Raw genomic sequence first — 16344 nt, 5'->3', positions numbered from 1 at the left:
ATTTACACAACAAACTGTAAATCTATGCATGAAAATGAGCATACAACATTTAAAAATTATAATGGTGCTATTTTTGATATAAAATTAAGAATTTGAGCGCTCTGTATGTAAATATAAAATTTTTTTTGATATTAGTGAATGCATAAAAAAAAGTTGTGCTATTTATATAATTGCCCTCATGTTTTTTAGAAAAAACAAATTTGGCTACCTTCAATTAGGGCTGTCAAAACGGCTCGTTGTTCGCGAACAGCTCGTGTTCGGCTCGTTAAGGAATTTTTAATACTCATAATAGCTAGGGCTGTCAAAACGGCTCGTTGTTCGCGAACAGCTTGTATTCGACTCGTTAAGAAGTTCGTGTTCGGCGAAAACTCGTTAATTTCGTTCGATAAGTTAACGAGCCGAACATGAACTAAGATGTGTTCTTTGTTGTTCGGCTCGTTTTGGCTCGAAATACTACTCATCAAGTTTATATATATATATATATATATATTAAGTAGTATTTAAAAAAAATCTAATTGACTAGAAGACTACAAATATTTATAATCAATTAAAATATTGATTAAGAAAATATAATAAAAATTATTAAATTAGTTTAATATAAATAATAATATTTAAATATTACTTAAATCTTTATTGTCTTATGTCTTATGGCTACATGATTAAAGTTGCTAAAAAGACTCTTTATTCTTAAACAACTCGTATTGGACTCGTTAAGCAAAGGAGCCCAAACACTAATAAAATTTTTGAGCTAGAAATATAAACAGTCGAACACTAACTCTAATAAAATTTCCTATTTTTAGCTAAAAATTGTGAGCCTCATTTTCAAGTCATTTTGTTGTCTCTTGAAACTTTTTTTGCTCTTTCATCACTGACCGAGCGTCCTATCAATACCCCTCGCGCGCGAGAGATTCAGAGACCATCATGGCTTCCAGTCTTGATCGAGAAACCGCGCTGGAGCTGGTAAAGAAGGGGGGAACTCTTCTCCTACTCGATGTTCCCCAGTTCACGCTTTTGGGAATTGACACCCAGGTATTCATACCATGCTCTTCGGTTCCTCTTTTTTATTTATCTAGATTCTCTTTTCTGCTTCTTGTTGTCGACTAGAACGTAACATATCGGATATCTGTAAATTATTCTCACGAAGAAGAAGATTTCCTTGTTCTGAGCTAATTTTGCATGCACCACCCTTTCATCGTTCCAGAAGTTAGTTGTACGAACTTTTATTTGAGGTTTAATGCCATTGTTTGAACTATGGAGCCTTCCGTGAGCTTAAGTTTCCACTGTCATCAGGTTCTCTTTTTTTTTTTTAAAGTACTAGAAAATATATCGTTTTTTTGTTCTGGTGTTCTACTTGCAATTGATGAACTTGAAATTGCTCCTTTTTAGTCTCCGGGGAGCTCAGCTCAGGCTGTGATTAAAATCATTGAAACCATTATTTTCGTATGTAAGAAACTATTTTTTCTTGGGAAGAAACTTCGCTCAGGATATCACGGCCAAACTTTTGCTCAGGTTGTAATATACTTCTCGACGTTTTTTTAAGATATGCTTTAATGATTTGTAAAGACATATTTACATGATAATTCATTTGACTGTGTTTGTTGTTGTTTTGCAGAACTTAATGGCGTGTCCTGTAAAATTTTGAAAACTATCTTCTAAAATATTAAGAATTGTATTGAATCTACAATGGATATTCTCATGAGTATCTTGATTAGTCTTGGAATACATCTAGTAATGTACCCTTAAGGACGTTTTTATCAAGTAATCAAGCCATAAACATTTTACTGATAAGCTCCATCTCCTTAGCATGTCCCTCGGGGGAAACTTATTTGTCTTTCATTAATTTTGTTTGAAAAACATGCTCTAATTATGCTTTCTCTTAAACCATTTTTTGGTTATTCTTGTAGTTTCTAGTTTGCATATTTGTTTTTGACTGAAATAATTGTTTTGGAATATAAGAATGGTTTGATACATTTGAAATATAGTTTTGGAGTTCAATGATTGAAGTGATCTGTTGTTGTGAAGGAACGCATAGAATTGATTGTGTCAAGGCAAGCATATCGCATAAGGGCTGAGATGAGTAAATTGTATAAACATTTTTATTAATGGAGATAGAAAGAGTAGTTTCCTTGTCTATTGGGTATTTTACGTAGCAGGCTGTTCACTTGAAAGGATTTGGGTGCTTTTTGCCTTTTCAGGTAGTTTCTTTATTTCTTTAGTGAAACAGGGCAACAAAAATCAAATTAGTTTTCTATATTTTTCTAACTTACAAAATTTTTAGACAAAATTTTTAGTGCTTAATTTGCTTTGTGCATGAGTCCTGTTTTGATCTTATCATTGATCTCAAGTCTTTTTTCCTTCCTTTTTTTGCGACCAATTTCGAAGCTTAAACCTGAAAATTTTCTTTTATTCTAGGTGTATTCCGTTGGTCCAAACTTCAAGGGCATAAAGATGCTCCCTCCAGGGCCACATTTTATCTACTATTGTTCCTCTAGCAAGTGAGCAACTCACCTCTCTCTCTTCTAGCTTTTTCCAGTCGGATGTAATTTTCTTTGTTTAAAGTTTTTTCAATGATGCTCATAATTTTTGAAGCTATGGTATAATCTAATGACTTGAGATCATGTTAGTAAAAAAATTATAGACCCGATCCTCTACATGAAGGATAGATTTGGTAACATTTGCAATACAACCAAATTTCAATTTACTTAAATTATATACAAACTACAAACTCAACCCTTTTCAAGTAAAGTGCACAGGGCTGAAAAAGTTCATTGAACAAACTTTGACAATTCAAAATATCTTAATGATGCGTGTGCGGCCTGTCCTAATAAAAATTTCAATTAAATGAGACACTATCATTAAAATGTCTAAAATCTCAAGAAAAAAAATTCTATCGAAGTGGCTACTTTTACCAAATTGTCCTATATCTTAGTACAAATTATTTTTAGTTTAAATCATAGTAAAATATTAAAAAATGGGAATATTATAAATTTAAGAAAAATATTTATGTGAATCTACTACCTAAGGCCAAGAGTATAAGTTCCTCCACCCTTTATATTAATTTGTAGTGGGTGATAATAATTTCATATCAAACATACTTCTATGCTCTCTCTCCGAAAAGTTCACGCCAATCAAGATATGACAAGTGTCATTTGATTGTGTTGTTTTGCCACCAATAAAATGACGTGGTTCAGGCGGCGACTTTTAGACTGGATTGTTTTGCCTCAAAATGACTACATTATATTACAGTTATGGCCAAAGCCCGAATGTTCACTAATGGCTCATCTACATTGAGTTTTGAACCATAGGGCATAACATATTCTATTAGATAAGATCAACTCAAAATTTTGTGGCATTTACATACATATCACACAATTCCTATGTAGTTGTATCTTTAACACTTAAATTTTTTATTTTATATTTATACCACAAAAAATTTTCATGTCACATAAAAAATACCACTATTTTAACTTTCAAAAGGTGAAATACATCTTTTCATACATAGATTTGGTTACATATGTAAAAATTGAAGTATAATTATTAGATATGTAAATACACAGGAATTGAGTGGTACGCATATAAATCTTCCTAAAATTTTCTTATTATTTAAAAAAATACCTTAAGTTTATAAGTTCATTTTGGGAGACCAGCTATGATTGCTGATAAGAAACATTCATCCATCTTCTCTAAGTAGAAAGGTACATGACAACTCGAGAAATTGAACCATAAATGTTGATTGGGATCACAATCATTTCCCATACCTTTCAGTCTAAGCTACAGGCAATCAGTTTTCTTAATCTAATACTTAGTTTCTGCTATTAAATTCTAATCACTTTGTGTCCAATGACTAGTGTTCATTGAAACTTTTCTCTTATTTCAGGAGGGATAAGCAAGTATACAGCTTTGCCCATGAACTGTATCATAAGGCCTTCACACAATGAGAGTGGAATGTTGGAGTAATATCTTATCTAAAAAATAAAATTCTTTCTCAAAGTTGACTCCGAAAAAAAATAAAAACTTTCGTAGGAGAGTTGGGTGTGAATTCTCGTTGCGCGTATGGGCATCTAAGATGCATCCATAAACCATCTTTTTTATAATTTTAAACCAAATTTCAACCAAGAGGTGATATTGATGTAACTTGAGTTAGTCATACCCTGACCGCCCATCCTTCCATGGAGATAGGTGTTCAATAAACTTGTTTAAGGTTTCTCTTAGTGCCCGCATTTTGTAGAAACTATAGTAAATGGAGGACATTTTCCTCAAAACAGCTTTGGGGATATGGAAAGCATGACGCCATAACACGAACCTGAGAGGAGAACGGTTTTCACCAATTGATGTCTACCAGTGAGGGAGTGGACTACCTTTCCATAGATATAATTGACTATTGATTATGTCAGTAAGTGGCTGGAAAAATGATAATTAAGGCCAACAACGGAGAGGGACAAAATGGGGTAACCCAATAATTTGGCTTAAAACTTTAGGCTTTAATAATCTTTTTTAAAAGAAAATTTTGATCTTGTTATGGTCGGTGGAAAGACCAATGTTTTTCTGAAAGGTCTTCAAAATGGTCGAGGTTGGAAGTTATTAATGGGTGTGATGTGGGTGTGGAATGCTTTCTGTGATGTAGGATCCCAGAACTTGGAAGCACGAGACATGAGATCACGTGAAACCGTAATTCGGGCTATAGTGTCACCGACGAAGTCACCCGAAACTTATTATTTTCACAAAACCTCTTTTCTTTTTGATTTATTCCCTATTTCCTTTTTTCTAATTAGGGTTTCTTTTTAGCATGGACTGTTTATAACTTGTATTTGCTATTTCTGGGTTTTTTTTGTTCATTTGAGTTGTGTGAGGGCTTTTGCTCCCTTTGTTGTTCCCGAATGAGAACGAGTATGTATCCACAATGTTAAGTGCTGAAAACTATATCACTTCTTTGTTGGTGGTGACATCCCAAGTATCCTTCCCTCGTCATTCTTTTAGGTGGTAATTTCTGTATCTCGGTCGGTTGCGAGAGTAAGAAACTATTGTATCTTTATTGATTAGTGCATCTTGTTTTTGTTTTTACTGTATTTTTTTTTTCTGTTTAGGATTGCTTTCTTTGTTGCTTTTGCCAAATCTTCTTTAACCCCCCTCTTTTCTGGTATCATTTGGTATTAAAGATAGTCTAAACGTAGTCTCCCCCCTCCCAAAAAAAAAAAAAAATCTCCCCTCCCCCCAAAAAAAAAAAAAATCTCCCCCTTGTTGATTTTCCAAATCAACCCCCAAAATTTTTTTTTTCTATTTGTTCACTCCAGACCGCTCCCATACACCCTCCTCCACCTCTCAAACCTAAATCCTACCATACACATTGGAGACAAGTGTTCGAAATTGAAGGCCATCCAATCCCAGGTAGTTACAACAGCTCTGCCATCTTCAAGATGACTGACTTGACATCATATAATGAGGAGTCAAAAGCTTCGATAGATGAGGTCCAATCTCCACCAATCTCGGTAGATTGACATGTAGAATCCTTCTCGTGATACAGGATCGCGATACTTGGGAGCATGTGAAACGGGATCGCGAAACTCAGGAGTGCGCGATGTGGGATTGCTTGAAACTGCGATTCGAGTGACAATTTTGCCGACTAAGTCACTTGAAATTTCCTATTTTTAGCATGTTTATTTCTTTTTTATTTATTTATTCCCTATTTTCTTATTTCTAATTAGGGTTTCTTCCTCGCATGGACTATTTATATTTTGTATTTTCTGTTTCAATGGGTTTTTTTGTTCGTTTGAGTTGTGTGAAGGCTTTTGCTCCCTCTGTGTTTCCCAGATTCGAACGATTTGATGTCCACGTCGTTGCCTTCCATATTGGTGGTGACATCCCGGGTTACCTTCCTTCGTCAATCTTGTTGGTGATGATTTATGTATCCCTGTTTTTGGCGAGAGTAGGAAACTCTTATATCTTGTATCTTTATTTGATTATTGCATCTCATTTTTGTTCTGGCCATTTTTTCGTTTCCTGTTTCAGATTATTTTTTTTGGCCAGGCGGTATCGGGTTGTTTTGTCAAATATGAGCATGCTATTAGCAACTAAGAGATAATAGACTTGGGATGGGGTTGATGAAAGCATGGGGTTATTTTTCACCGAACAATCATAGAGCTGTTTAACTATTAAAATGGTGTAGATTTGTGGAATTGTGGGCATGCGTCTAACATGCCACTTATCTTTCTAGCTAATTTTGAATTTGTGCTATTGGTTTGCTGTTTGTGCTTAAAAGTTCTGGTAACTTCTCGCCAGTGATATCTAAAAGCTAGTTTGGCCTGATTAAGGCTTAAATTGGAAGCAATTAATATGGCTTGGCACGTGTCTTAGGGTATTTTCACTTTTAATATTTTATTTTATGGCTCTTTAAATATCGAGGCTTATTCATTTTTTATGCTTGCATGCTTGTCATTACTTCGTGAACAAAATTTATGTAAACTTATGCTGTTCAGATAATTATTTTTTTTTGTTTTGTTTTGCTCACATTGATATACACAGGGAAGGACATGAGTTCTCGCCAACTATAGGCTTCTTTCTTACCATACACTCTTTTGAGGTACTAATAGAATCTATTTTTCTCTTTACTTTTTTTTTGAAAGATTTACATACGTACCACTCAATTCCTATGTATTTACATTAACGTATAAACTTCAATTTTTACATATATGCTACCTTACCTATGTGTGAAAGTTTTAAAAAAAAGGAGAGGTGTATTACACTTTCTAAGTGTTAAAATGGTGGTATTTTTGATGTGATATGAAAGATTTGGGTGTTATAAATGTAAAAATAAAGTTTAGGTGGCTGAAAAGTATTCGATTTGCAAGCTTTCCAGTCAATCACTCAGATGTGTATTCCATTCGGGACATTATGCGCATTCTTCCTCTATTGAGTTTCATTTTGAATGGCTATAAGACTGCAGTAAACTTTCAATGACTTGCATTTTTTTTCTGTTCAGGATCTTAATGAACATTTGCAGTTAAAAGACCAGTTAGAATTTTTTTTTTCAATAGAATCTTTGATAAGAGTGTTTTGCAGTACAATGTGGTTAGCAGCACTTACTAAATCAAATAAAGAAGATTCTACTCGGAATTTATTTGTAATTTCATTAAATGAAGGGCACACGATGGGGCTTTTTATGGTGTTATATTTCTTACTTATGTGAATTAGTTAACATTATGGATTAAATATTCTTTTTAAAGGATATTCAAAGTGCGGTTCTTGACATATGCGTTTTGTAGATGAATTATCTAGACATCTAATGAAATAATTGAAGAGTTAGAATAATGAAGAAAATGATTTAGTAGAATGAAGATTGAACTACTGAGAATATCATATATGATTTTAGCGGGTATGATAATAATAACTATTGTTCAGTATTACTAGACGATTAAATTATACGTAATTTGATAGATTTAAGTATATTGAATTTGTTCTACAGAATAATGACGATAATAGATATAAGGATGGGGTTAATTGAGTTAAGATTGAGCAGTCAAAAAAGTAGTATGTGTGATTATTTTGTGATAAGTGAATATCATGGTGATCTAAAGTTAATTTTTTAAAATATGCTGCTTCGATTCGAGCATTGAGTAGTTAAAAAAGTTATTTATAGGTAAGTTGAGCATGATATAATTGAGTCTCAAGATGTGTATGGTGTAAGATAGGATTGTGTTATGACGACACATAAGGACCATTTAGTCTTTATTAGCCTATGGGAGATTTAGTTATTTATGATTATTTAGTATAAATAGGACTAATATGTTTAGGATTAGGGTTATGCATGCAATTGAGTCTTGAGTCTTGGGGTTAGGCTTTGGGAGATATTTCGTACCTCTTGAATTGTAGGAATCAGGAGAGATCACCTGCCTCTGAAATTGTAGGTGCTTACTTTATGTATTTGCATTCAATTGTTTGGTGTTTATGAAATAAAATATATGTTGCCCTAATTCATGTGTGGAAAATCGATTCAATTTTTATTAAATTGGTATCATAGCATTCTATTCAAGGAAACAACAAAGAAGGACCAGACATGCTTTATTTTAGATATGAGAGCCAAAATTTTTATGAAGAAGCAATTGGAGGAAGGATTGCTGAATATAGGGAAAACAATCACGATTTCATGAGCAATAGACAAGATCAACTTAGCTATTCTCCTTTGAGCGCTAATCGTGTATGGAGGGGACGAAGCTACCTTTTTCCTTGGTCGAAACAACGATGGGACTGTGGTGTACAGTGATATCAAATCGCGGCATAGTTGGGAATTCGATGGGATCACTGTTTTTTCCCTTTTCTTTGCGACTCATAAATGCTACAAGAGCTGGGAAGCTAGCGACAATGGTTTGACTTGTGAGTCTTACAAAATACTGCAGCGGGATGCTTCAATGAAGCGAGATCGGATTGTGGCATACATCTGCACTCCTTAACCTTGCTATGTGGCAATTTTTGCGGGGAAGCTAGCGATGATGAGTTCACGGGGTATAGATGCATTCTTCCATGAATTAATAGCACCATACAATATGAGGGAGCATATGGCTTGGTGATAGAACCAATATTGTAACAATTTGAGCTAGCAGGAAGCCAACATTATAGATCACAACATCCAAAAGTTTCACTTTCATGATTGAACATTTCTTTGAGAGCAACAATAAACAAACTAACAAATGTTCTGGAGAAGAAAGTAGAGTAAGATGTGAGCCAATTCAGATCTGAAATAGAGAAGTGTTTCGTGTCCATGGAGGGGAGATTCAAGAGGAGATTCACGACACTGGAAAAAATGATGAAGAAGATCATAAGTTTCACACAAAACCACCTTCAGCCACCGGGGGATTGAGCGGTGGTGTTAGATACGAATGTCAGTAGCATCAACCAAAAGGATTCATCGACATCAGGACTATGTCGCTAGATCGGGAGTTGCATTATCAAACAAGGAATCGAGAACATATTTGTGCGTCAACATCTAGAGGGAATTGCATGGCATCACGAGGCTTGGGACGAGCGACAACAGGCAGATTAGAACGGCATGTAATTCAGGGGTGGAGAAGATCGCTTAAAAGTATCAGCCTGGGATTGAGAACTGTGGTGGTTGGGACTTCTGCAGAGGGATGCATCCAACTGCACCTGTGCTTTTTGATGCGGAAGCTTTCCAGACGAAAGATGATTTAGAAGTAATGATGGGAACGAGATGTGGAGAAGAGGGAGGGAGCTTGTAAGGGATTGATTTGAACACTATAGAGTATTCAGGATGAAGACAAGATGGTAATGCTTCGCTGTAACCCCAATTGGTGCAAGACGTTGGTGACGCTGAAGACTATGATGAGGGTGATCCAGAAGGCAGTGCTGAGATTATTAATCAAGTTGCATATCATGGAAGAAACACATGATACGTAGTTGACAAAGATTCTGGAGGATCGATAAGCTATAGGATGAGTTGTATGGGGATTCAGTATTCTCTAGGATTGCTTGAAGTCAGTGTGCCATCATATTCGAATACGACTGAAGGATGTGCACAAGATGACGTTTCGAGACAATAATGGTCACTACGAGTTTATGATTAAATGAAAATGATTATCAGATGATGATGCCACGTCGGAGCCATACGACCGGATCCAATAACCGTTTCTTCCACTTTGAGAACAAGTTGTCTTTTTGGGAGGAGAGTAATGTTATGACATTGCCTATGAGCCACTTAGTCTTTATTAGCTTAAGGGAAATTTAGTCACTCTTCATTTATGATTGTTTAGTATGAATAGGGCTAATATGTTTAGGTTTAGGGTTATGCATGAGATTAGGTCTTGAGTCTTAGGGTTAGGGTTTGAGAGAGATTTAACACCTCTCAAATTGCAGGAATGGGAGAGATTATCTATGTCATGAATCGTAGGCACTTACCTTATGTATTTGTGTTGAATTGTTTGGTATTCGTGAAATAAAATATTTTTTGCCCTAATTTCTTAGTGGAAAATTCATTCGGTTCCTACCAGATTGATTGAGGAATAATTATATTATTTGGATTGTGGAAGTAGCATCTTTTGAAGGTAAGTTAGCAGAAAATATGATTAAAATGTTTTGGATGTTCTTAATGATGGATCAAAATGCATCCATAAAATGCGTAGATAAAATTATTGTTAGAAGATTAAGAAAGAAGCAGGGTGGATTAGAAGTAATATGTAGAAAGACTGTTGAAAAAAATATTTGAACATCTTAAGATTAATACCTCTTGCAACACTACAAGAAGGAATAAGGAAAGATGATTCATAACAGTTGATCCATTGGATTAAAGTTCAATTATCTCTAAATTTAATTGAAATTGAATAGTTTATCGAATGAAAGAACTAGAATTACCATTATAGACGAATCAAGATGTATTATTGATAGGTTACACGTAGTAACTGCTTCTTCAACACCCATACCATCGTGGCTATGATATTCCCTACCATCATGGCAGAGATGTTGCAATGCTAGACATTTTTTTGTCTATTTTAAAATAAAAATGAAAATATATTAAATAGAAGACTCAAATAATTTTATAGAAATAGAAAGTGAATCCAAGCGGCTTGGATTATTTTCTTAACCAAACAAATTTCTTTGTCCAAAACATTGCAGAATATCCAATCTCCCATCTAAGTAGGAGCTTTTATATTTTCTTACATCAATATTATTGTTTACTATAAAACAACGTTGATTGACTAAAAATATAATATAAAAATTAAATTATTTGGAATCAATTCAATAAATCAGTAGAAACAAAAATGTGCACAGGTTAAAGCCTTCTGATTCAGTTCAACTAGGAAAATTCCTGTGAAGCTCAATCTAAGGAGCACTATTAGCTACTTTTTTTTTCAGATTTCACGAAAAACGACATCGTAATATTTTAAAGAAAAATGAGGAGCAGATTTCTTATAAACATAGATTTTCAGCTTAGGTCCTCAAACTTCCAACCATGTTTTGAGACCTTCAGTTTGGATTGCTTATTAATGACCACTTAAAACATGATTCTAATGACTTTATTATTATTATTATTTTTTCATTTTATTTTAGTTGTTCGTCATTTGAAGAATTTTCTCTAACAGCATTTACAGTGGACTAATAACTCATTCTCTTCATGTTATGATTTTGTAGATAATTGTTCGTAAATGGTGTCAGAGAGAGGAACAACTGATCAAAGTTTCAGAAGAAGAGGTTATTATCTAACCCATATATTACTCTACTATGGTATAGCAAAGTGTAAGATAAGTGGACTATGACTCCTACTAAGGATTTTGACGAACAAAGTTTAAGAAGAAATGAATGTGACTAGTTTTAATTGTAGGATTTTTATCAGTGTTGTGAGATAGTCGTTTACATCTTTTAACCTTTTGGCCTATATAAATCGCAGATATTAATTATTGAAATTCACTATAAGGGTTTGTGTGTGTGCTTATTGTATTTTTAGTGAGTGTGCAAGAGAGGGAGAAATGGAGAAGAGAGAAAAAGGGACAGGTGGAGGAGCGAGGAGGGAGAGAGAGAGATTTTTGTTTTATTGGCAGTGAAAAGCCATTTTTTCTATTGAGTTTATTTTGTCATAGAGATTCTGACACATTGTCATTACTATTAATTTTAAAGTGCCATACAAGAAATAGCTATGTAATGACAGTTTAGAAATTTTAGTAATTATTTTAGAGAGATAGTAATGTAGAGTCGCAATGAAAGACTTTTGGAAGCCTTGAAGAAGTTTAGTTTGTTGGAGGGAGGTAGAGGAGACATGGAAAAAAATGTTGGCATACAATCTAGCGATGATAAAAGGCAAGTAAATCTTCAAAATTTCATTTGGACCATTAATTTATAATAAAAAATTCCAATTTATAAGATTGATTAATTAAATTTAGCTTAAATTGACACATGACAATATTTCCCATGTTAATTAAAATAATCATAAATGAAGGATAGCTACACTAATTTCAACACAATTAATTTTGCTCAAGAGAGTATGCATGCTATTATACTTATGGTGGTCAGATCTACAGTGCTTTATGGCGCTGAATGTTGGCCTTTAAAAGAGAAGTATAATACTAAGTTAAGTGTTGCCGAGATGAGAATGATTAGGTGGATGAGTGGCTTTACACTTTTAGATAAAATGCTAAATGAATATATCCGTGATAGGGTTAGTGTAGCTCCAGTGACAGACAAAATTAGAGAAAGTCATCTTAGATGGTTTGGTCGCATTAAACGTCGACCATATGATGATCCGATTAGGAGAGTGGATGTTTTAGATTCGACTTATGTTAAGAAAGACATAGGTAGACCTCTGAAGACTTGGGCTTATTGTATAAAAAATGATCTTAATTTATTAGAACTAAATGAAAATATGACACTAAATAGGATGCAATGAAGAAAAAAGATTCATGTAGCCAACCCTACGTAGTGAGATTAAGGCTTTGTTGTTGTTGTTGTAGAGTTTGCATGCTATTAAAGAATTGGATGTAATAGATTGTAGCATTGAAGCAGTGGAGTCACCTATCATGCCTCAAGACGTCCCCCTCCATCTATCGACTCGAGATGTAATTCAGGCGAGTGTGATTCAATTGATTGAATATACCTCCAATATCCATTATGCCATCACCTGAATTCAACCAAAACAACATTACTCATAATTACACAAATTCTGTAAAATTGAATCATTCAAATTAAGTGGAAGCAGTCCAAAATATTTCTATATTATAACAGTTGTACACCATAATATGATCACAATATTGTATTGATTCTATTCAACCTTAATTTTATTTTATTCTCTAAAAATAATTATAACAATATACTGAGCTATGAAACTCAGCAAGATAACTAAATATAATATAGAATTCAAATAATCTGTGAATTAAAATAAATAATACGAATTAATCTCATTTCTTATAGTCATTGTAAAAGAAATCATCTAACAATAATTTGTTTAATAATAAATAAAATATTTTCCTAATGGAATTTTGAAAGAATATTAATATTTATGATGTCATAAGTATTATTTTGACATATGTACATTTGATATATGGTTAATTTAATTTTTATATATTAATTTATGCTATATTTCAGTTATTACTTAGTATAGAAGGTAATATTTTCTCAGCTTTAGATGATATCATGTATGCGGAATTATGTTTACTGACCACCATATAAGAGCTCAGTTTTATTGCCCTACATGTATAGTTGTTGTAAATATATTAGTTTGAAAACCTTTTTTCCTTTATATGAGCTCACGTTTGTCACCTTACCTATACAAGTTTTCATATTTATTTATAAGCCTTTGTCGCCCAATTTGTACAAGTATTATAAACATGTCTTTGTTAACTTATTCTTCAAATCATGATAATTATTAAGCTTAATATGTTTTCACTATTGAACATTTAAATAATTTTTAATATGCTGAATAATAGTGTATAAAAATGTGCAATTTACAGATATCAAATGTATTCATTAAATGTGTCATATACTAATAAAATTTTTGTATAATCAAAGTACATTTGATAGTGACCTGATATTAATAAAATTTTTATGTAGTCATTTACTCATGAATAGTAGACAGCAAACATATTTTCCTAATTATGAATAAATTTTGTTGTATCATACACGAATCTATTTGATTATAAATACACATACAACAGACTAGAAAAAAATTTCTTTTATATTAAAATACGTGTATCTTCTCAACTTGACGATCTACTCATTCGAGATGAATGCCTAGAAAATTCTTTCTTTTGCAAAATATCTCAATGTCGTTTTTCCTTGTACAAGCCTAAATACCGAACAGTTCGTTTTGAAATTAATTCAATAGAAAAATATCAAAATCAAAATTTAATTTAAAAATCTAAATTTCTTCTCTTTCTCACTATTATTCCCTTATTCATCTCATTCTTTTTTTCCTCCAACTCTTCTTCTTCTCCCCTTGTTTTGACCTCTGATTTTTCCCTTCGGCCTGCACTGCCCAGGCCTCTATTTCTGCTTCCGGATGAAGACTTATGAGATGTTAAAGGGTGTAAAATGTGTTATTAAGCTCTTGTTTATCATTATGTAAGTATATAAACTACTAAATATTTACATATCTAATTTACTAATCTATCTCAGCCAATTGGAAATGTCTTCTGCGTTGCGCGCAGTCTAATGTGGAAAAATTGGATTTCCACTAGTGCTGGTAAAGTGCATGAGCAGTAAAATTAAATAAAAGTTTTATAAAAGTTTGATCAAAATCTAAACTAATTCAATAACTTTTTTGTCTTTAGAAGTTAGCATATAGTTTTATATATCAAAACAATTATTTTGAAGATTAGATGCAATGGAATTCTTTTTTTGATGATTTCCAATCAAGTTAAAAATTTAGGTATAATTTATTTGGGACATTTTTACGATTCCACCTTACCAAAATTTGGGTACATTGCCCACATTGAATAGATGAAGGGAAATCAATCCCAAGGTTAGAGGAACTAATTGTTAGGTACGAAGGGAAAAACAACACTATGGATAACACATCCTTGTAAGAAGCTAGCTATATACTTTTTGAAACAATCGAGCTTCTCCCAATAAGGAATCTTACTCTAATAATTTTGAGGCTAACTATATGAATTTTGGGTACTTATGTTCTTGAAGCACTTTAGTTCCATCGGCAGATGGGGAAGCTTCATATACTTTTATTTCATTTCTTCTTTTTCATGGTTCATAAGGATTATTGTATAAAGGTTTGAATTCTATGATGCTTTTTTCTGACGATCTACATGCATACCACTTAAATTCCTTTATATTAAATGTCTAACACCAAAACATCAATTTTGTCATTTACGCCACCTTGCCTATGCTTAAAATGACGTGTTTTACTTTTTATAAATTAAAATAGTATTATTTTTGATGTGATATAAAAGATTTGAATGATATAAATGTAAAAAGTAAAATTTAGTCATTAGATATATAAATACATAGGAATTGGGTGATATGTATGTAAATGCCCCTTTTTTTGTATGGATTTAGGTTTCGGGTTAGACTAATGTCTTATGGGGGTATTCATAATTTTATTTTTTGAGACAAACAATCAGGTTTGTATTATCGAAGTGCAAAGCACAATGTAATGCACACACTTTTATTTTTGCTTAAAAGTGCAATGTGTAAAGCTTAGAGCAAAGCGATGCTTTTATTAACGAAAATGCTAATATATTATATAAAAATATTAATGTATAAATACCTTCATTAACAATTATAAAATATAAAATATGACTTAAAAATTTATATATAAAAGAAAAGAATGTGGTGTAATACCTAATTTGAAGGGAAATGTTGATGGTAAACTTGCAAATGAAAATTTGGAATAATTTCTAATAATTTGCTACAATAATTAGAACCTTAAAAATTGTAAAAAAAAAATTACAACTTAAAATAAAATCTAAATTTTAAAGCATGAATAAACTAATAAAGTCTCGAGTTTCATAAAATAAGCTAAATTAATTTACTAGCCTTTTATTTCCTCTCGTTAAACTGTGAACCGGACAAACCGCTTTGCTTCAGCGCTTCGATGTGTGCTTTAGCGAAGTGAAGCGGTCGTCATACACTTCGCTTTGCTTTGCACTGAAGCACAATTTTAAAACCATTGGTAGTAAATTTATGTTCTCTAATAAAATTGATAAATGCAAAGTGTCAACATTAAGTGTAAAATTCATAAGGCTAGTGCTAACTGCATTTATAAGATCAAGATTTTTGCTCGAAAGGGAATAATCATGCTGCTGGTTTTCTTGTGTGATTGGGTGCTTAGCTTAGTGATAGCAGCATATTTTAGAATGTCCCCAACGGGCTTGCGAATGGGTATTATGGCCCTTGATATCTGTGGAAGGGGGATTTTATGGAGCTTTAGCTTCTCTCACTATTATGAAGTGTGGGTAGAGTTAATTTGGGTTTAGGTGGACTATGGAGGTGTATTGGGTTCTATCCTGGCTTCCGGCAGGGTTTTGAGCTCAAAATTGGGCTCCGACAATGGGAAATTGAGCTCGCTCAAAATTGAGCTCCGACAATGGGAATTTGTGAGGGAAAATGGTTGGAATGCACTGAGTGGATCTGAGGGAAGCTCTGTGTGAAGTTTAGAGAGGCCTCACTAAAGAAATCTCAGAACACCTCTCATGGCCGTGGAGGTGAGTTTTTATAAAAAAATGGTCATGGGGTGGCTCTTAGATCATAAGTTTGGGTGCAATGTGGTGCTTAGGTGGAGTGCAGAGGAGCTCCATCAATTGGTTTGGCTGAGCTGGCCTCTAGGTTTGATTTGGGTGAGGTGCCATGGGGGTGGCTTTTAGTTTTGAGCTTTTTCGGCCACTAGGCTGGTCGGGC

The 16344-nt window shown here is 33.3% G+C and overlaps 1 protein-coding gene across 1 annotated transcript; it reads left to right on the top strand.

Annotated features, from left to right (window-relative positions):
• Positions 1-817: 817 nt before the first annotated feature.
• Positions 818-11208, top strand: LOC110027223 (protein AAR2 homolog). The gene is made up of 4 exons (XM_020728559.1): positions 818-1029; positions 2413-2495; positions 6520-6577; positions 11137-11208. Exons 1-4 carry the CDS (start codon positions 922-924, stop codon positions 11206-11208), a joined length of 321 nt encoding a protein of 106 aa, XP_020584218.1. The 5' UTR covers positions 818-921.
• The last annotated feature ends 5136 nt before the right edge of the window (positions 11209-16344 follow it).

This window comes from Phalaenopsis equestris, unplaced genomic scaffold, assembly GCF_001263595.1.
Source record: "Phalaenopsis equestris unplaced genomic scaffold, ASM126359v1 Scaffold000421, whole genome shotgun sequence".
In the NCBI taxonomy this organism is placed as follows: Eukaryota; Viridiplantae; Streptophyta; class Magnoliopsida; order Asparagales; family Orchidaceae; genus Phalaenopsis; species Phalaenopsis equestris.
This window is presented reverse-complemented; position numbering and strand designations above follow the sequence as displayed.